The sequence below is a fragment of the Rhamphochromis sp. 'chilingali' genome (assembly GCF_963969265.1).
Source record: "Rhamphochromis sp. 'chilingali' genome assembly, chromosome: 20".
Taxonomy (NCBI): Eukaryota; Metazoa; Chordata; class Actinopteri; order Cichliformes; family Cichlidae; genus Rhamphochromis; species Rhamphochromis sp. 'chilingali'.
In genome coordinates, this window is record NC_137947.1 from 9,682,919 (window position 1) to 9,706,153 (window position 23,235).

The 23,235-nt window shown below is 41.1% G+C and overlaps 1 protein-coding gene across 2 annotated transcripts in view; it reads right to left on the bottom strand.

Annotated features, from left to right (window-relative positions):
• Positions 1–3,242: 3,242 nt before the first annotated feature.
• Positions 3,243–23,235, bottom strand: part of disc1 (DISC1 scaffold protein) — a 55,314-nt gene continuing 35,321 nt past the window's right edge. For both annotated transcript variants that reach the window (XM_080868933.1, XM_080868932.1), the window contains exons 12-15: positions 19,924–20,167; positions 16,225–16,269; positions 10,034–10,158; positions 3,243–7,117 (exon numbers count right to left, since the gene is read on the bottom strand). In XM_080868933.1, the coding sequence (XP_080725059.1) occupies positions 6,913–7,117; positions 10,034–10,158; positions 16,225–16,269; positions 19,924–20,167 (619 nt within the window). In that variant the 3' untranslated portion in view covers positions 3,243–6,912. The remainder of the gene's footprint in view (positions 7,118–10,033; positions 10,159–16,224; positions 16,270–19,923; positions 20,168–23,235) is intronic.

Below are 23,235 nucleotides of genomic sequence, written 5' to 3' on the forward strand. Positions count from 1 at the left end.
CAGCTGCTGAGAACCAGCATCTGACCTCCTCAGCTCCCTCCCCAGGACACGAGCCCCTCTAAGTCTCATTAGGCCGAACTGGCAGCTCGAGCGAAAGGAACGAGGGCCACCTACCCCGCCTCACACGGCAAACCCCCACCCCATCACTCACAGTAGCTCTCATTACTTCTCTCCCCTCCCGTCGGTCCTCCAGCCCCTCTCTTATAGGCAGTCAGCTCCATCCATCACATCTATCGATCCCGTCTCCCCTTGGTGTGGTACCTGCCTGTTTTTGAGACTAAGTGGGAAGGATGGCAGAGCTAGCGTGATATTTCAGCTTTCCAGTGGCAGTGCTGTCCCCTTGGGATGTTCAAGGTGAGCTGGAGGTTGGGTTTCATAGAGGAAGTATTTCTTCATAGATCTAAATGAAGGAGCTCTCCCAAGAGGAATGAACAAAAAACATGTTTTTCCTCTGCAGAAATCAAAGTAATAATCAGTCTGCTGCTGCTTCTCCTATTCACGGTGTTTCCTAAAAATGGCTCTGCAGCCCCTCATGATGCCACACATCATAGCACAATATATGTTTAGCAGCACAAACATATCTTTGTTCAAATCAAAGCAAAGTATTGTTTTGGATTCAACGGTGATGTTCCACAGCAGCATGTGGATGCGGTAAATCTTTGGAAACAGATCCAATATAGTCAGAGTCGGTTCTGACTTTGATCTTATTACCTTGATGGTTTTTGGGCAGAGAAGCAAGCTTAAGCTTTTAAAGCGATTGCCTGAGAGAAAACCATTTTAGAGCATGCTATACTTCAATCTGGGATTAGATTCATAGTATGTGACATCATTCTGTTCACCAAAATCCATCTGAAAATATTTTTACACGTTGCTTCGAGGTACATTGTGATAAATTTAAAAGAAGGGAGCGTGTTTCGTTTATATAGCGTAAAGAATGTTACATAGTTGAGGGAATCTGGCGGCCTAATGGTGCATTCAGCACGAAATCTTCACTCTGATTTTTGGCTCTGAGACCTTTATTGCTTTTCACGCCACTCTCTCTCGCTCCCTCGCTCTCTCTCTCTCCTCCTGGCAGTGTGGTTTCACTAATTATATGCTGAGCTCCAGCATGAATTTTACATATATTGAGGTCACGAGTTCAAGTCCCCCACAACACACACTCTACTCTTCCTGTGGGCTGCTACAGCACGCTTATTTTAAAACCTCTTCTCACGGTTTTGATCAAAACCCATAGGCTGCACTGGTAATTTTTTTTAACATGCAGGTTACTCCAAAAGAATTCGGTAGCAGTCCTTTAAAATGTGAACCAGATGCTATGATACCATGTGTAACTGCTATAGCCAAGGATGTGTCCAAGCAGCTTGTTGCAGAAGGGAGTTTGCTTTTTAACATGCGTTTAATCATGCGATGGAAAAATGTTCACCAAAAGTAACCCATAAAAAGTCAGTGGTAGCATTTTTTGAGACAGTCCACAACTAAGGATGTAATTCCCCGAGAATTAAATGGAATTTTAATGGTATTTTATATGAAATTGTAGTGTAATTATATTTACCTACAAATCCTTACTGGTAGATGCACTGAAGGAGTAACGTTTCAACTTTTAATTTAATGTTGTAAGCACTGCTGCCTTAACCTTGTCTTATTATACATTTATTATGTATTATATGTGTGTGTCGTGGGTGCTACACTAGTCAATAGTCCTCTTTCATTGCATATAAAGACTGGTCTCGCTTTCCTACAAGAATATTGAAATCATTATAGTCTGTGAAGGTTCTCAGTCATCCAGATCATCGTAGTCTAAGGAGCTTGAAAAGAAAAGCGTCTGGACTTCTTTAAGTTTCTTGAAGACGTTTCACCTCTCATCCGAGAAGCTTCTTCAGTTCTGTCAAAAGTCTTCGAGCTGTAAATTGTTGGTGCATTATAGATGATTTTTTTCCTTTCACAAACACTGTTCAATCATCAGCGAACACTTCTGAAGTGACCGTGAGAAAACCACCAAAAATAACACGAATGAAGAAACACCGATAGAATAATTGTTTTTTTTATTTATATAAAAGCCCAAAACTGAACACAAAAAAGGTGTGAAAGCGGGTGCAGGTCACAATCAGCCAGGGTTTCAGGTGAGCTCATTGTGAAACCTGGCCCCACCCTATCATGTGATTTCCTGAGGTCAAATGGCCCAGGATGTGAGTGGGCGTCAAGGCGTCTGGGAAGGGATTTTAAAACTGGATTATAGACAGTTGGTGTTGTAAGCCACCGCCTCTGTTCAAAGATGGTCGCTCACAGTGGACATAAATGGCTTCTTTCACTCCTCTTTCAAACCATCTGTCCTCTCTGTCCAAAATGTGAACATTGGCATTGGCGTCCTAGTGACCTTTGTCCTTTAGATGCAGATGAACAGCCGAGTCTTGTCCCGTGGAGGTGGCTCTTCTACGTTGTGCCATGCGTTTATGACCCATTTGACTCTAGAACTGAAGAAGCTTCTCAGATGAGAGGCGAAACGGCTTCAAGCAACTTAAAGAAGTCCAGAGGCTTTTCTTTCCAAGCTTCTTAAACTGCAATGACCTGGATGACTGAGAACCTTCACAGACATTTGTAGGTAAATTTAATTACAAATAAAATAGAGTGAAATTCCATTAATTACAGGATAATTACACACTTTTTTATATATTATAATGTATTATAAAGTGCTATCAATGAAAATAAATTGAAATAGGGCTCTCTGACTAAGAGGTTGAAGGTTATGCCGTCCATCTCCCAACATGGACATTTTGATCTTCTTCACAGTGAAATTTGACACTACTGGAGCATCACTGTGAGGTCAAATTACTCCAGGGGATACCACTTGCATGACTGGGAGCTGACTGATAAGCGTCAGTTGTTCTGTTTCACGGTTCAGATATTTGAACACTGGATGACCTTCAACTATTGTCATTCAGTGCTCTCATCTGTGTTCCAGGTAAAAACATGTATGTTTGCACTCTCACTGTAAAGTTGCTCAAATTGGGATTTAGGTTAAAGCTCTGCTGTGCAGAAACATAAAGTAAATCTTTACAGCTGCGAGTGGGTGTCTGAATCCTTAAATTATGAGTCTAAAAATACGCAAATCTTCCCGTAATATAACACTCCCCATATGTATGCTTTTAGGACACAACATGCAGTTTCCTCAGGTTGTTAAACCACCCTCAAAAATGTGGTCGTGACCTCAATTTCTTTCCTGTAATTAGAGTTTAGTTTTTTTAATCCGTTGCTATCATTCTTTATGCTACCTGTGTGTTACTGCTTATTGAAAACAGCTTAGACTGTTTGGTTTTCACTGGAAATTAAGTTAGCTGGAATGGGGTCTGCCGGAGCTGATTGTTGTCACAGCTGTGCAATAAACTCTTCATTGGATTCTTGTCGCCATAATAATATCATCATGCAACATTCACCAGTCCCATAGGTCAAACTCACATGTGTATTAAGGATATCAATTATACCACGCTTGGATCACTGAAGATTGTCTTTTCATACAAGATGTTGCATTTGGTGCCATTCTCTTGTTTATATGAGTGCAGTTTTATTGCGTTCGGCACTTGTTGGACACCCACTCATGTTCTCCCAGACTTCTGTGCCCCTTCATATGAATGTATATGTGATACATCAAAATGCAGAAGAAACTATGCGTGTCTCTGGGTATATTTGTCCAGTACTGTAAGTGATGGGAAACAGGCTGTTTCTGGGGAGATTGCAGCTCCCTGTGGGAAAGTGTTTATAATTAAGTGTGATTTTCTGCATCCACACCAGACCACAGGAAAAAGAATAAGGCAGGCTATTTTCTGTAGTTGCTGCTCAGCTTTTCATTTGTTCCCATCTTTTTTCACTGGTTTAAGAGAGAAATATGCAGATTTTGAGTTGGGAGGACTTGCAATTAACTGATTTAAAATGCTTATTAATTCCACAGGAAATTTTCTTCATGTTAAATTGCTCATTTGAATTTATTCAACAGTTGAGTGAAGTGCAGGGTGAATTAGAATGAGCTCCTCAAACGACTGGAAAGACTGAAATAAAGGGCCATTTGCAGACAGAGCTGAGTTCTGGGTCCATGTCCGCGCGGCCTCTCAGTAGAGCTACATTCACTGGCTCAGTGACCAGAACTGACACGCAGTCGCTCACACAGAACACCGGTGTCAGTTTCAGAGGAGGATGCCGAGATCGCGTAGGATATGAAAGACGCGAACACACCGAAAACCTCGGTTTGAATTCATTAGTGGTGTCTGTGACGCCAACTGAAGCGGCGTGAGAGAGGAAAGAAAAATCAGCACGATCTCTGATTCTCCCATGGTTCAGAGAGTTTGTACCTGTACCTGTCAGACAACTTAACAATTCAGCAGGGGATCTAGTAAACAAATCCAGAACCCAGAACCCAAATCCCCTGATACAAACACATTCCTAAAATCATTCATTCATTTATTTTTGGGCATGGAATATTCTTCATAAAATCAGTGAAATATTCAAACAAGGGATGGAATATCAGCTGCATTTGCATGTCATTTTCACATGCTAATGAATTTTTTGGTGGCAGTACATGGAAATAATATTAAAAGAGTGTGGTAAGAGTTTGATATTAGAAAGGTAATATATAAAATATTATGTACTTACCAAAGTAATAAGCTTGGGAATATCCAAGTAGATAGCTGGTAATATTAAACTTAGATTTATGTTGTCAAATTCACTCCAATAGCACCAATTTTTATATCTTTATTATCCATCAATTTATGCGTCCATCTTCTGTCAATTTAGAATAACGAACTAACCTAAACCAGAGTATCACACGGCATGGCTCAGCCAAAGGCTGGATTCAAACCTAGGACCTTCTTCCTGTGAGGCAAAGGTGATCACTATAGTGCTGCTCCAGTACTTTAGTAATTTCCTGGTATTACTCTGTTATTAACTCATTCTCATGGCTTATTTAGCCCCATTATTCCCATCTTATTACCACGATGTAATCTTAATTGCCACCCATTTGTCTTCTTGTCACACTGCAGTTATGCAGACTTCTCCATGCATGACTAAACTCGCGAAAGAAACTATAAAGCTTGAGAAGGAATGAAACTAAGAGGGATGGATCTGACTGGACTGTGCAGGAAAAAGGTGGAACGATTTTAATAATATATTATAATAACGAGGTATGGTACAATATCCTAGCAACCAAACTGTAAGAAAGGGATCCAGCGCTGCGTGATGCTTCATTTTACATTGAGAAACATCTCACCCTGCCTGCTTCAAACCATCTGGGTTTTTCTCTGTGACCATTTTATGAGCAGAGCTGCCACGTGGGGCACAGTATGATGCAAGCATAGATTCAATTATGAGGTTGGGGTGTTTGGCAGGAAGGTGTGCATGTGTGTGTGTGTGTGTACTGGGCTCTGTCTGAAGCTGATAGATGTGGAGATTTCTAGCTTGGCAAGTGGTTTGGCAAACTGGCAGTAATGTGAGAACGGCCCATTGTGCTTCTGCAGAAAAACCCCTGAACGCTCAGCTGTGTTTACAGCCCAGAGCGTGGCACGGCAGAATCCCCCAACAGCCCCCGCTCCAAAAAACACAGAATCAGAAAAAAAAGTGCCGTTCCCATCCCATTTTTCCCTCAACATGCCCTCCGTGAGGCTGCCTACCAATTAGCCACCGCTTCTGCTGAGGTGAGATAACAACAGAAACCCATGTATCCCCCAAAGACCTCACTAGGACCTTTATTACCGTATTGATATCTTCTGCCTGTCACCGCTGCCCTCACTTGCCTGGCAGCGTGCCAGCAAATTTTATATGAGCGGGGGGAAAAAAACAATCCATAAAGAGGCTGTAACTCAATGCAAGTAGAAAACAGCAGGAGGCAACATTAGACTGAACGGTACATGCTGTAATTAGTGAGAAACTGGAAGGAATAAATATAAAATAAGGTACAGCTGCTTAGTAAATTTAAAAAAACAAAACAGAACTCAATAATAGGTGAAAGCACAAATATGAATAAAAAAAAAAAAACACAACCAGTGGCAAACAGAGGGGGAAAAAAACAACAAAAACAGCAGTTTCTAATCCTTTTATGTGCCCACCGATGTTTTATCTCTCAATAATTCCTACGTAGATGTAATTTGTCCTTTATGTCACAAAAATGTTAAAAACCTAAAGTACGCAATGTCGTTTGAAAACAACGGAAAAATCTAAATATTGCATTTTCCACCCACAGATAATAAAGTGTTCAAGTTAGCTCACATTTTTGTAGCACCACAAACGAGTTACTTCATGGACGCAGTTACAAGAAAGTCCAGTCGTTCAGAACACACACAAAAGTGGCTGGCAGACCAAAATAATAATAACAATAACAATAATAATAACAATTAATAGGCATACATTTTATGTTATTTTATGTGCAAAACTGTTAGCAGTGAAAACAAATTTTAACGTTTTCCGATTGTCCGCTTGGTGTCTGGTCAAAACTCAAACCAAACCTTCATTTGCAGCCATGGGTTACACAGACTTTAAATCTTGCTTATAAAATGGGACTGTAACAAAAGTGGTGACATTTAAATGCTTAAAAAGTGAAAAATAAATTTGACCTTCTTAAAAAACTGTATCTGAAAACGGTTAAAAAGAAACATCTCAATGTGAACTAGTCGTCAAAGGCACTCTTTTTAAGGGAGAAAGTGTCTCGTGTGTTGTATTTATATCACGTTTCTTCATTTTGAAGCAGGTGAAAAGTTACAGACCTGATCTGATGGAAACTTTCAGCAGTACCACGGCGGCTGCTTGTCGAGTGTTTCGAGTGAGGCTTTACAGTAAATGGATATGGGGTCACTTCTACTGTAAAAGCCGAGGTCAACCTATCAGGTAGCCATTCTGTGTTTAAGTGCTCATAAAACACTGCAAACATCTATTTCAAATGTCCCAGCTGTCACTGAAGTACTGGTCCTCTTCCTCCTCCTCCTCCTCCTCCTCCTCCTCCTCTTCTTCTTCCTCAATCCCATTTTTCATGAGGTCATCCAACTCATTCACTTCCTCCTCGTCCTCTTCTTCCACCTTGAGCTGTGCAAGCATGGTTTGTAAAGTGGATTTTACTTCCTGAACCTCCTTCTCTAAAGACTGTGCGAAGGGAGTTAAGGAAGAATGCTGCTGCAGACACACACACATTAACATGTAAATAAAACGCATGCCAACAGACAAATATGTCACATGTGCCCTGATGTGTGCCCCCTGACGGTTAATGGCAATAGCAGCGGACAGCCATAACGTGATGAAGTCATCAATCTCCGATTTTGGCCCACGAGCGGATTATCGGGACAGATCATCGAGTCATACTCAATTTAACCCCATCCAATTATTCGCTATTCATGAGCTCGTCTCAACCGTGAGGCTGGGTGGCAATGTGGGGACCCAAGCAAACAGACTGCCCAGCTAAATTATTCATAAACCATCAATGAAACGGGATAGAGGCTGTCAACAGGAGGGGGATTGTTTAACCTGCTTAGAAACTCAAATTAATCGTGTGAGTGTCCAGCTTAAGTGGCAAATCAAAGGGATGGCTTTGATGGCAGATGGGGCCTGATGGCTCGTTTTGCTGTCTGAATGGACACAGATTGTCCTCATTCATAATTAAACAGCTATTAAAGAGCTTTTCATGAATACTGCAGAGGGTTCGACAAGACTTTTAGGGCGGCCTAGTCCAAATGGGAAGAAACTGCTCAGAATGATCTTAAAAACCCTTAAAACTAACCGCAAACACCGACAGGATTTTGCCCACCCTCGTCTTCATTTTCTTCAATCCCAGTCTCCGCGGTTGTCCATACACCTCCTGTTATTGAGAGCAGGGACTCAATTAAGACCCTTAGACACTGCCGTTTTGATCGTACTGTCACTATGGCAACAGTCCCAGCATCGCTAGTTCAGTTTCTGTTCAATTTTCCTTGCAAACCGACAATACTGTCCTCAAGTGACTTCAAATATCAGAAATAAGTGACACATAAGGACATGAGAGCAGAGAGGTGGAAAGAGGTGCGCCGGTCTCTGTCTATCTCCGACTGCCAGGCTGCATTGAAATCATGCAAACAGGGTCTGTGCTGGCCCCTGACAGTACAGTGGGGGACGCTCTAAAAAGATATAAAAGCAGACTAACCACAGATCAACAAAAAGAGCCGGGGAGGGGGGCACTGCAGAACACACTGGTTCTAGAGATCGCCAAATTAAATACACAATTAAATACTGTCCAGCACAGAAAAATTGGACGTGACAGAAACTAAGCAACAGCAGGTAAAGGTGGCAAATTTTCACCACGCCAATGTTGAAATATTACCTTTTGATTCTGTCTTAATACGCCCACCATGCAGAGGGGAAAAGTGGAGCGAGAAAAATACACTAATCTATTTCCAATCAGCCTTCTAATTAGCACAGAAAATGATGTATTGTGACCTGTAATCAGCTTCAACAGTTTGATTTGAGTCATTATCATGGATATTGTAATTTCCTGCAAACCACATCCAGCAAGTGGAAGTGGGCAAATGGAGAAAGGGAGGGGCGGTGAGGACGGGTGAAGAGAGGGAGGGTCAGCTTGGAGAATAGACGTTAAGATATGACGGGGAGTCATTACAGTGACATTCTTCTATCTGCTGCGGCACTGCCCCTGTCGACCAGCTTTAATCTCAGCCCATGGTGACTGGCAGCCCGCATCAGCGGCCCTCTAATAACCTCACATGGACATTTACCGTTTCATTTTGCAGCTGGCACTTCCAACCTGTCGAGAAAAATCCTGTGCACCCAGCTTACATTTGAAGTTGAATGGACAAATAATGTCAGATTAGACAGGCTGATTTTTTTCTTCCTTTTTCATTGAATGGTAACGTCACAAAACGCAAACATCAGTCAGTCAGCAGTTAAGCAAGGTAGTTTGAATGTGTACTTTGGAGAGTTGGAAGGTCTTGAGGAAAACTAGGTGTTTCAGATAAATGGACAGACACACATAACTGACCCCAAGGTGTGAATTATCAGGTCAGTCATGCAAGAGTAATATAGGACAGCGAACTCATTGCAACTAGGAAAACTTGGTGGTTCAAATCAGGCTGACTGCAATCACTCTCAGACTGATTGGTAAAGGTTTACAAATAATGTCAATCTAACAGAGGAACTTAGTCAGCATGTCACAATCAATCTGAGCCACTCTAAACTAGCGGTCCCCAACCTTTTTTGCGCTGGTTTATGTCTGACAATATTTTCACGGACCGGCCTTTAAGGTGTCGCACATAAATACAACAAAATAAAACCAGTACCGGTACCAAAAAAAGAAGATTTATTTATAACACACCGGAAAAGACCCAGGGAAACAGAGTTAACGATAAAAACGATTATAAAAAAATAACGCTGAAAACCGATAAAAACCCTGAAAACCACAAATTTCACACCGGAGCCTCAACTTTTGCAGCCCGGTACCAAACAAGTCACGGATCGGTACCGGTCCGTTCCCGGGGGTTGGGGACCGCTGCTCTAAATCAATGAGTGCAACTAATTTATAAAACCGGACTCAACTCAAATATTCTTATATAAAAGCAGGGCTAGCCAGCACCCATGTAATTTGCAATTATATTGCTGTCCTGGAGCAACTATATCACTATTTGTGCTGCAATTTTCTGTTTCATATCTGTGAGACTCTGGCTGGACTCTAAATGTAGTAATTAATGTTGGCAACAGATTTGTGAATTGCACTGATCTTTCACAATTAATTGCCCTATTATCAGAAACAGACTGTAAGTGCCAACTTGACCCCATTCAGTTGCAAACTAATAGCACACTGACTCTGTCTTATTGCCATTTGATGCACCAATGTTGCTCTGTAGACAGCAACTGACTATAAGTTGTAAGAGACCTGGATCTTTTCCAAACAACCATTTCAAAGACACTGGAAGTTCAACACCCACAGCAGCAATGATTATGTTTGTGCCACAGGCTCCAGCCACTGTTTTCCCCACTGTGACTGTAGCATGATGTATATTTACAGTTAATTTAAAGGATATGGGTGAGGGCCTGATCCCGATTCAGTATGGCCATCTGCAGTTCATCTTCCAAGGACATCAGCCTGTTACTGATCTGCTCACAGCGCTCCGTCAGTTCGGTAGCCCCAGTGTCGCTGCACCCATCCTGGGTAAGAGAAGACATGAAGGGTCAACAAGGGAAGTTGTTCAAATATAAGCCTCTGATACTGACAATGATCAAAACTTGTGCTAATCTGATGTAGTTCAACCAAAGAAAAGCAAAGAGTTGGGAAATTCACAGAAGATTTCTGTCTCCTAGAAAGTAACATGCACCAAGCTACAAAAACATTGGCTACAGCTCCCATAATGCAACTGGGCAGTTTTTTTATTAGCCCCTCCTTGCCTGATAAAAATGACAAACCGTGTTTGCATGTGTATAATGCAGCATTAAAACTGCGACAAACAATAAACCTCAAAGTTATCATCGTGCTTCATGTTGCCCTGGGTTAGATGAACTGTTTGCAGGCTCACACACTGACATGTTTATATATTTATATTTACCAACTACAGTATGCTCTTCATTCAGATGACTCTGTTTATTAACAGATTTTTTTTTATTATAGCAGCTAACGTTTTTTTGCCATTCTAACCACTTGCAAGTCTCAGTTAATGTGCAACAAAAAGCGTTTATTCGCAAACACACACCTAGAGGGGCAGTGTTTACAACATTAAGAGATATCTGCATATTACATGATGCTACAAGGCTGGGTGCATTTTGAAGAATGGCAGGGATGTCAGGTTGGTGGAAGTTCAGAGTGCAGTAGGGCAGAGCATTCGGGGAGCAACGCTGGCCATAATTAGAACAGCCCCCTTTGCAGACATTGTGTCCTAGTTTCTTCTCTCTTATCAAGCATAGAGAACACAAACGCACACCCAAGAGTACACGCACACTCACTTCAAGCAAACAGACACACACACGCACACAGACTCAGTGTTCTCCTTAAACAACACAAAGAGTCTAATCTGACTCATAGCTGCAGGTTAAAAGAAAAAGAAAAAAAAAATCAACTCCCTGCAGCTCAGAGGTGTCAGAACAATCACTGAAAAGTCGCGTCTCTGGTCTCTGCCCTGGAATAGCTCTCCCACTCTGGATGATGTAACACCAGAAAAGAAACGTACCACAACAGCAAGTGTTGGGGGCGGCAATATGTGCGAGACATCCTGACACAATTAAGGAATTAAGCGAGATTTTTTCAATGCAGAGAGGCCCACAGGAAACAGCATTCAGAGAAAAGATATTTTAGCGCTTGAGGAACTTTGAATGAACAAACGATCATTGTCACAAGTCTCTCCTCTGGCTTCACTTCACCTCGTCCTGGATCTTTTCCCCTCAACAGATTCAGTGAGCTGTTTGTTTATCCAGGTTAGGGGCTTCTCCAGCAGATAAGGGCCCTGGGTTTGTGTAGCTAATTGATTCTTTACTTTCCAGCCTTCAGTCAGCTTTTGTAAAGTCAATACAACCACAGGACAGAAAACAAAAGCTCCCCGTGCAGAATGACACTCTTTAAAAGACACGCCTGACAGGTTGTTTAAAAGCCATTAAAACAAAAACAAAATCTTTAAAAAAATAAAATAAAATCACAAATTGTAATGTTGCTCCAGGTGGTGATCAAAACAGCTTTCTTCGCTATCTCTGCCTTTGACAAACAAGGCGACAGATTTCACCGACATGTCAATTTGCATAATAGAATCGCAGGCTTGCGTGTATTGGCGTGTTGATTTGTGTTGTACATTAGCGCTAATGTTATTAAACCAAAGTAAACAAAGCAGACTGGGGGAGCGTGGTGTTGAGGAAATTATTTAGGAATTCAATATTCAAACTCATGTATGCAGTTGTATGATTATTTAAGCAATAATGAGTGAGAGGCAGCAGGTAATTGTGCATGCTCCCATGGGTGCTGTTCTACCCACTTTGCACCAGGCGGACAATACAAAGCAATATTATTGCACTGGCATAGCACTCAAGGCAGTATTTGCTTAAAAAATACAGTGGCTAATTTATTTTAAATAAGAAACTTGGAGTGCCTGACTTTTTTATAAAAAAAATAATAATAATAAAAACTAAATGAATATAAATGAAAGGCCAGTAATACGGCGGTTCATGCCAAACAAGTTCAGCAGGAGGTAAAAGTCTGTATTTTGCAGCATATTGTAAACAGCAGATCAAACGTAAATCAAGATTTTAGCCTCGTTAATGCGTTAAGTACTTTTTTTATGTACTGGAAAACACATCAAAAATACATCAAACAAATTTCGTATAAGAACCTTTAGTGTGTTGTCTTGTCTTTTGGTCCCTGCATTCACACGGGTTCTATTTCTCTCCTACCTTTTGGTAGCCAGCTGTCTGCAGTGGAAGTTACAGAAATCTTATTTCAAATTTGGAGGTGAAACGTTCAAGGACATCGTCATAGTAAAATGCCAAAAAATAGGTGTCTCTCAGTGAACAGCAGCCTGCAAGTTACGCACATCCACGACACCGCTGCTGAAGGAAAGCTATTAGCTCATACTTGAAGTACTTTCTAAGTTACTTTTCTTAACAATGATCAATTTCTGGTATATTCAAGTTGCAGCTCCCTTGTAATGTGAAAGGTTGCTTCTTAGGTTTCAACATTAATCCTTACCAGCAAATACGTCTGCAAAGGAACATTGTATACAAATATGTGCAGTAATAAGAGAATTCAGTACTGCAGTTATTTTATTACATATTCTCAAGGCAGTATGTAGGTTGAGCCCCAAAAAGTCGGCATGCATCATATGTTCAAATGCTTCCCAGACGTGCCATAAATGCACACAGCTGTCCCAAAATCCAAACCATAAAGAAATTAGACAAAGCTGTAAATCATTTCCTTATTTTGCGGTTTACGTTGAAGTTCAAATCGAGGATCAGAATGGGGTAGAGAGGTGTTTCAAGTGACTTTGAATGTGGCAGTAGAAACTTGGGCTCTATTTTACTTTTTCCTAAAAGCAAAGTTTACAATGTCTGTAATGTTTAACACCAAGCTGATGGTAACTTTGGGGATGTCACTCAAATAAGCTTTGCCAAAACAAAGAAAAATCTTTTCTTTCCTTTTCCCCTCATCTTTCTAGAGCTGTAACTGTCATTTCTACCTGACCTTAATGATTTTGCTTTTCATTGTGGGACAATAGCTGCCATCAACAAAGAACTACAAAAATCAGCCCTTTTATAGTGCGCAGGATTGAGTATACTTAATTTTGTTGCTATTCAAATGTGAAGTGGAATTTGAATACAGCTTCAGTTTTTGAGCACTTCTGTCCTACACTGCAGGATTCTCCACAATTGTTCAGTTTGGGGGAAAAAAACCCATCAAGCTATGTTTTTTCTTTGTGATGTTTGTTTGGCAATGATCTTCTAAACCTGTAGCTTGACTGACATCCAACAGTACGTGTGCTTCTTCATTTGTGCCTACAAAGTGATACATTTCATTTCAGAGGTGGAAAAGCAATGCAGTGTTAAACATTATAAAACAACCATTAGTATACAGTAGCTCCTGTAATACGAGGTATGATGTAGGAACCTGTTGCAAAGCAGTCAAACAAATCTCAACAGAAACCATTCAACATTCCAGTTTAATGATGTATCTACTGTTGTTCAGAACTATGGGTGAGTGTAACAAGACATATGCAAGGACCTTGAAAGGATAAAAGAACAATTAGTAGAGGTTAGAAGAAAACAGTAGCAACACACATGACCACACAAACTCACACACACCAATCAATCTCCATTGTGGCAGCAGGGCAGCAGCTAAGTGGAAATCATTTACTTAAAGTCATTATGGAAAGGAGAAAGAGGTCAGACGCTCTGCGCGAGGCAGAGAATCGAGCTCCTCCCGATGCTATCACAACACCATCACTGGAAAGATGCCATTAAACAGCTATCACATCATCTGACTCAGTGATGTATCACTGTAATGTCGCTGTACTTTATTGTAATTACCTATTTTAGGGTATCTGGCTTTTTAATAACTACATGTAATGTCATATAAAGTTAGAAAAGGGGAAGGCTTCTCACTTCTACAGCGCCACAGTTAAAATTTCATGTAAATTGATGCTGTCTCTTAAAATAGATTTTAGAAGGTAACTGAGCCAATGTTTGATAGAAGCTTTGGGTGAAATGTTATCACTGGTAATGCAGGTTGTAGTATTGAGAACCTGTTAAACATGACATGCGTCATTTACTGGTTTGAATTCCTGCGAGTGCCACCGTTTACTGAGCCACTGTGTGGCTGTGTGACCTTGTGTAAATTCAAACATAAAGTTACTGTCATGGTCCTGAGTCTGAGGACTCAGTGTTTTGTGTTTCCTTATGCTTTTGTTCATTCCGAGTGTGTATTCTGTTGTGATTTTGCCATTTGTTAGGTTTCTGTTCTTTGCCTGCCTGCTCCCACTTCTCTGTGTTCCCTCTGTCTGTCCATGGTGTTATTGTGTCTGCTCATGAGTCTGCCTGTCATGTTCAGTGTCCTGTCTGATTCTCTGTGTCTGTTAGTTTCCTGTTTTATTCTGAAAGTTCATGTCTCATGTCAGTGTGTTCAGTTTTACCTCTCCCCTGTCTCGTTAGCCTTATTGCTCCCAGCTGTGTCTCCCTCCTGTGGCCCATTCCCTGATTACTCCCCGTGTATTTAAGCCCTGTGTTTTCCTGTGCTCTCTGTCGCGTCGTCTGTTTAGTTCCATGTCAGTCTGCATTATTCTGTTACCTGGTATTCATTCTGCGTCTCTCTGCCATCTCTCTTTGTGCATTTCGCTCCTCCTCCCGTGAGTGTCTGGTTTAAGTTTTGTTCTTTAGTTTTCCCAGTTTAGGTTTGTTTACTCCCCGCTCTGCTCTTCCTGTTTTGTCACCTTCTCACCGCTGTAAATAAACACTCACTCGCACCCCAGCCGGTACCTGCATTTTGGATCCTTTTTTCAATACACCACACGACTGCTGTGCAGCCGTGACAGTTACAGTGTGTAAAATCTCACCACTAGATGTCACTAAGATGCAGATTCCAATTAAGTTAATTCTGTTTTCTTACCGTTCCCAATTAAAGCGCGTAATCCTAACTATGGTGGCCACTGTAGGACAAACATGTTATATTCAGCCCAGAGATTAACCTTAAATCTAGACTGTTTTGTACACACTATTGTAAAATATTTAAATAATATCAACATTTGCCAGCAAATCGGGAAATAAAAAAATGTTTAAAAAAATATTTTTCAGTTTAATACTTTCCTAAATTTTATGTTTTTACCAAGAGTCACCTGAAAATCTATGGACACTGTTGATCTCACAGCAAAATGACTCCAAACCAGTTTTTGCTCAGTAGGCTTTCTGCCTACTGTTTACCTCAGCTGCCAGTGCTGGATGAGAAACGTCCACATCTACTTAAGGAGGCTGTAAAGCTTTGTGAAAAGGAATCGATGAGTCAGCAAAGCTCACTTCTGTCCAACAACAGCAACAATGAGGTGGGTTTTTGAAGACATGATGTACTTTTGTGTCAGCAAGCGCTGTTGTTTTTGCTGCTGTTAGCCAAGGTTAGCTGCTGTTAGCCAAGGTTAGCTGCTGTTAGCCAAGGTTAGCTGCTGTTAGCCAAGGTTAGTGATATATTTTTTTTTAAGTGGATCTAACATTCCTGGACTTGGAATGGCAAATAACCTCTTATACAATGTGACAATGTAACCAAACTGTTTACCAAAAGAGAAGTGCAATTTCAACCCTAACATTAGCTGGCTGACAATAAGGATGATCCTTCATATCTGGAGTTTGAAGGCTTGGACGCAATTTAAAATCTGCCTCCTCTGCACACAAATGCCAGTCCGTGGCCACATGCATAAATTGTATTCAAGATAGCAGGACAACATGGTAGATACCACAAAACCTGCCCTTCTGCATTTTTAACAGATTAATTCAATGTTCATGAGGATGCATTAGTTTGCCAGCAGCAGAATTAAGCGATCTGTACATATGAATAGAATATCCTTTTTTTTTCTATTAAATAAACTCAAAATTGACTGTTACTTATCCCTCATAAGTAACAGTCATAAAAAACATGTTGCAAAAAAGACATGGTGCCTCTCACGTAGATGGTGAAACAGGTGACAGGGGTCATGTTGTTGATAATGTTAGCATTGTACTGATAACATTGAACCACACAGTGATAGTGTTAGCATCACGCACCTCTGGGTGACTATCCTCCATGCAGAACAAAAACTCCTCCAGCTTCTGCAACAAAAATGGGAACATTTGTTGAGGCCACACAGTCGTAAGCCTGCTCATGAATTATTAAAAATACAATTATGTCGGCTGTGTACTGTATGTGTGCAGCATCATCATAATGCAAGGAGGCTGTAATTACTCATCAGCAAAACTGACAACAAGAAAATAGATTAACAGACTCGTTTGTATTGCAGGGTTTTTTTGTTAGCATTCAAAGTATGTAATTTTACATTCTTCACTAAGGAAAAGTAATTACTCTACCTACTGGAGGCTAACATATTGTTTGTGGTTTTAAAAAGCAGAGTGAAAACAAATAATCAGCAAAGTTTTAATTATTATTCTAAATTCAAAAGAGCCTTTTTACTTTACTCTGAGGCAAACACAACTGACCCATCCATAACTCTTCACACAGTATCTGATTGGTTTCAAATGCTGCAGTTTTAAACAACTCATATAAACTGGATTGCCACTGCTATCTCTAATCACATCTCGCAGCAGCGTACAATCTGCCTCACACAGTTTTCGAGGTGCAGATTGTAAAGATTAACCAGCTTCAAGCTCCTCTTTTATTGTTTGTTGCTTTGAGATGAAAACACTCATATCTACCAAGCTAAAATAATGTTTGCTGCCGAACGAAAACAGCACCCACTGAACGTGCCTCTTCTATTTCTATAAGCGACAACAGGAAGGTTATTCTTAAAAGTCTTCATATAAAGATTAAACGTTTTTACATGCCAAAAAGCTTTTTATTGTAATTGTTGCAAAGAAATTCAAAGATAAAGTCATACCCAACATAAATATTACAGGGTGTATTTTGCTACACTGGGTTTCAGGCGGAGGGATTACACAGAAAACACAGCTCACAGGATGAGGACAAAAGAGAGAAATGGCTGGCTGTCTCACCTTTTAGTTCTTGGTAAAATGTTAGGAGGTTCCAGGCTTTAGGAGGAGAAAGAAAAGCAAAGAAAGACAAAAGGGGGAGCAGAAAATAGATTCATGCAGTTTATCATATGCGGTCAAGGAAAGGCAGGAAAGAAGAAGACATTAATGAAAACTGTGTGTTTATGCATGCTAAGGACAGGTCTGTGAGAGAAGCTGAACAGGTTGCAACAGCGGCAGAATTAAACATGGCAATGAAACCCTACAGCTTCCTGTATATTAGATCCAAAAAGAACGAACGTTTGTGCTTGGAAGCACAATCCATCTATATATATATATACATGTGTATGTATATATATATATATATATATATATATATATATGTATGTATATATATACATACATACATACATACATACATACATACATACATACATACTAGGGGTGCAACGATACACAAAATTCACGGTTCGGTTCGATACTTTGGTGTCACGGTTCGATATTTTTTCGATACAAAAAAATGTTCATGCCTTTTTAATTTGTCATTTATTAAAATTATAAATATATATTTTAACTCAAAAGTACAGTTTTTAAATTTAACCCTAATCCTTGTGCGCGTTTTTTATTTTGACAGCGAATGCGCACCTGCGGACCACTTATGTGCACCCCTGGTTATTTAGCTCGTCATATTGCAGCCACAGAAATTCTTTTGTCCATGAAACCATAAAGCTGCACTTTCTTTTTGCCTTATAGTCTCATTTGTCATAACTTCTCCGTTTTGTGGTAAGCTTTTCTTTGGCTGTCACTTCTTCACCCCGACCTGTCTTATTTGGCTCAGCAGAACTGAAATATATATACTGCTACTTTTACACACGGACTCACATAAGCTCAGCGATTCTCTGCGCGATCAACCTCTCACATGTTTAAGCTTGCTGCGGGAGATTTCACTTGTCATGTTTGCATAGTAAGCTAACGATTAATAAGACGATGTCAGAGGAATTGGTGCACAAATTATCATCACTCACAGATCAGTGCTGTCATTGCAAAGTGAAAGCAAAAAAACAAGCGCAAATTCAAACGCGATTTCAATATGTCACATATTGACAGTGGCTCACCGATGCCAATGACATAATTACCCAGCTACATTTCTGAAAGAATGCAAAAGCATTGACATATATTTTTCCTACAATAGCCCGACGGGCAGGGCAGAGAGATTTTTGTAGCCCGACTGGAAAGATCGCTAGCTCCGGGACGTCCGGGCTAGCGAGTTTGCAAGCCCTGTATCTGATTGAGGAATCACTCATCTTTGGAAAAGAGAGTTTATTACAGAGAAATGTCTCTTTCCAAAATAAAAGCTATACTATCCGCTTCTTCTGGGCTATATTCTCAGCAGCATAAGGAGAATCACGTGCTAACAGCTGTCTAAATGACTCGGCTAAAGTTAGTAGCATGCTTGTTGTTTTTGTCTTTGCACTAGGATGATGTCGGCGTAAATGTGCAGTCATATTCGTCGTGTTCCCACTAGTGCTTTCAGGTTAATCTCGTTGAAATGACCTTAACGCCACAACACGGCAAATCTCCGTTAACGAGCTACCGCCGATCGCCCCGTGCATGGGGCTAGACAGCTAACACGTTAACGAGCTAACTGCGCTAACACACTAGTTCACACCAATGTAATTAAGCATTGCATGGCACATCCAACATACTGTTTTACTTTAGTCCATGACTCGCTTACCTTCAGGGTCATACGTCACATGAAAACCAAAATAATTCCAAACGCCAGATCTGAATGAGAGTGGGGGAGGTCCATCTTGCAAGGAGAGCTTAACTTCTGTCTCGCTAGCTTGCCCTGCGCTCTTCCTCCTGACTATGCTGTCTGTGTTGAGCGCTCAGTGGATCTGCGCTCGACAGTGCAGCCTAGGCGGAGTAGTCGAACGCAGATTCACTGAGCGCTCAACACAGACAGCATCGTCAGAAGGAAAGTTGATAAAATAAATTACAAATGTTGTATTGTTCGATACATATGCGTACCGAACCGAAAGCACTGTATCGAACGGTTCAATATCGATACGAATATCGTTGCACCCCACATACATACATACATACATAGTGCTGGATCTGTTGGCTTTGTTCCTATCTCACACTAGTCAGACTCCGTGGGTGGAGGAAAGTGTGAGAAGAGGAGAGAATGAGTCGGACTCGGCCCTGAGGCAGTGGACCTCAGCTCACTGTGGGATAGACCGCCACAGAGAATTCACACTCACACATGTGCACGCGCACATACATACGCATGCATGCCCACTAAAGCATTTAATCAGGAAGTCAAAGTATTTCCAAACGGTTGCCCCCCTCACGCCCACATTTTCCTCGTTTAGAAATACCTTCGAGCAAACGCGCTAACTGACTGCTGCTCATCTCACTGCAGTCGGCAGAATCTCAGACTCTCACAATGGCTCCATGCACAAACTGAAGCTGTCCTCTCCAGCCAAGCGCTAAGGCTGACAGAGCAGGAAGATTTTTTTTTTTTTGAGGTTACATTTCACAGCACAGTAAAGAACAGCAAGTATTTCTGAAAGCAGACGGTTCTCATTTGACCTTTCAGTGGCAAATATGGGTTATGTGCAGAAAATATGTAAGACCTCAGTGCTTGAAAGTGTCACTTGGGAAGCCTTCGTATTCAAGAGACTAAATCCCAGCCTTTGTCAAGCATTCCAGCATTTATACGGAGGTGTTTAGATGAATTATACATAGTGTGCTCTTCACAAGACAATTTACTGTTACCTTAGTGAACTCTGAGTTCTGTAAGTTGGCCTCAGGACACCATCGCCCTCCTAAAGCAGTCAGCATGGCACAGTCCTCTTCCTCTTTGGTGCCTGGCTGGGATGGAGGATAAACTGTTGCAGTGGGGAAGTCTTCGATGTCTGCTCCACTGCAGCTGGGAGTCCGCAACTGGAGACCTCGCAGGAAAAGGTGACATGCTTCCAGGTCGGCTTCCCAGATTCGCTCCAAGCTGGGAGACCCATAACTAGCAAGGGAAGGAGACAAGTATGTTATGCATTCTGATAGAGAACTTGATGTTTGCTCTCAGTGCAAGTTTGAGATCAGTATTTAAATCATAAAAGTCCAAGTGGTCAGAACAGGCTTTAGCAGCAGAGCTATCTGGAGCTGTCTGCATGCTGAAGGAAAACTAACATCAGGTATGTTCTTTTATGTTATTCAGTGATGTGAAATTTTAAAAATGTACTACAACATATAGCAAATAGTTGAACTGTAGCATGTAATCAAATACATAAATACAATCTTATATGTTAAGCTATTAAATAAAATGTAGTGTGCTATAAAAGAATGTTAAAATAATACATTGATGCACATCACTCGCATCACCGCAGAGGCATGTGTCAAACATAAGGCCCAGGGGCTAAAATCCACCCTGCAAACACTCATAAATTTTGGACTTGTCGCTTTAACTTTTTTAAAGGTTTTATGGCTTTTTCTACTGATAAGGACCTTTTTTTCAGCACTACAGAAACTTCTTGTTTTTACAATTTTACACATTTATTTCTTACAATTTATGCCCCAAAAAGTAAAAAGAAAACAGATTTCTTTCATTTAAAAGAGCAGCATCTCTTTGTTATGCAGCAATACTGATATGTACTTTTGAAATTGCACTGCTTTTTTCTAATACTAACATATCTCAGGGATTAAGTGTGCAGTTAAACTTCTTTACACTGACAGAAAGGGGGCATGTCACTGGTCTGGCGCACTTAAGGTCATACTGGGCTGTATTTGGCCCACATTGTCCAGCAAGTTTGACATTCCTATTATACAGGTACAGCAGCATCTCTTCAAATAAAGCACATAAACCTCTGAGTGACAGATGAGAAGTGAATCATTCAAAGAATAAAATTCCATTCACAAAATGTAACAAGAGCGATATTCCTCCTGAAAGGATGCCCTTTACTCAAAAGAGGGTGTGGATGCGTTCGTTTCTCCTGGGGTCACTGAGTACGAGTTCACTGGGAGGGCAAGGAGATTGTTTTATCTACCTATTGAGTTATGATCAGTCAGCCTTCTTCACTCCTTTTTCCCCGACCTTTGCAGGATCTCAGATCCCAGCAGAAACTAATTAAAGCAGGTAAAAATGGATCGTATATACTTAAAAATGAGTTACACCGTTACTGACTTTTATCTCATTGTTCCATTATTTAGGTTAAGCTGATCACACAAAACAAGCAAAGGTAAATGTCACGACAAGCAGAGGTTTCTATATATATATAAACTTGGGGAAAATGCCCAAAATGACACCACACTTCATCCAGATTACCTCATACACTACATCAAAACAATCAAATACACTTTTTATCAAGAAAACCAGACACACATACAGAGATTCCTTGATTGAGAGACGCTGCCTCTGTGAGGATTGAAGCATTGATCTTTTTATTTTCAGAAACCATTTTCCATTTCCTTTAAATAAAATGCTCCTTCACTGAGTCACAATTGAGGCCTTCTGACCTTTAAAATCTTCTTGTTTATTGACCTTCTCCTTTCAGCAACCTTTAGATAACTAAACATTCACAAATGACCGTGATCTCTGAGCCTTTAATAGATTTTAGGGCTTTTAGACCAAACACAAAAGGCAACAGTTTCCACACTAACTAACACCAACTTTGTTTTTGTGAATCCATGTCATGTAGAAAAATCAAACTAAAGCTGACAGGATGCAGGGAAGACGATGATGGCTTTATAGGAGACTTGTCAAATCTCTTAAAGGAAGAAATGTCCTCTGTCTGTCTTCACATGCCAAATTCCAACCTAGGAGGAAATACTCTGTCACAGACATAAACTGAAAATGATTGACTCACAATGGTAGAAAATACAGCAATGTCATTTGCTGAACTCACATGCAAACCCTTATAAAATAGTATTTTCACCTGAAAAGTGCACAGTGGCTCATTCTCCGTGATATATAAACAAACTCAAAGGCAAAATGCACCCAGATGACATTGTTTAATCTCTCCCTCTGTTCATTCTTCTCTCTCTCAGGGTTGAATCACCCGCCCAAAAAAAATCCCCAAAATTGAATGCCACTTGTTTTCCAGCCCATCTCCTGCCTGAAAGGGCTGCCAACCTCTGTACCCTGCCAACGCACGCCTCTCAGTCGTTCTCTAACCTTCATTTGGCAGACAGACAATAGAAAAATTGCTCAGCCCAGTCCCCCACCTCCACCCCCATCACCAATTCGCTGCCTCTGAATTCTGCTACGGTGGGGATGCACCCAATGAGCCGTGCCATTGTTTTTTGTCTCTTCCGAAGTGGAGAGGAACACATGCAACACACAGATATGGGTGAGCACACATGTGTTAACTTACATGCCCATAAATCACTCTCTGTGGGGATAAAAATCATAAATTCTTCTAAAAATGTCAAAGCTGGCCACATCGATCAAAGCGGCTTCTCTTCAGTGTCAACCACAATTCATTACAAACAACTGGCGCTGGCATTAGGGCTCTGTCTGCTGAAAATTCAGACAACATGTTAGCGCCTAAGCATCCCTGTGATGGTGGCGTCCTGGTGCCCGCTGGTATGAACTCGTCGCCCACGGGGTTAATTGGTGGCAGCCGCTCCGACTGCCATCTGACAGCGGCAGGGTGTGGGCGTGCTGTGCTGCTGATGGCCCAGTAATAAGGAGGAGAAACAGACAGGCACACTCTCTTTCTATAGTATCTTCGCTTCCCTGTGGGACTACTGACTGGCAGGACTCCTGTTTCCCCTCAAGGCATTCAATCCAGACTGCTGCTGAGGAAGGGTTATAAATCTGCTGGAACTTTTAAACGACGGGGCAGTGACCGGGTCCTGCAGGTACCAGCGGGTTCAGTTAGACGTCTCAAGAGAGAAGAGGCACATTATGGGTTCACATCCAGTCTGACCATCATTCAAAAACTTCCCAGGGCTGAAAAGTGAAGCCAACAACCAAGTGCCAAAAGCTGCATATCCTGAAATGGCCACTCGATGCTGGCTCCAAAAGCAAGTCAATCCCCTTGACTCCCGTGTTAAAATGTCCAACTTCACAGCAGAAATAACCTTATTTAC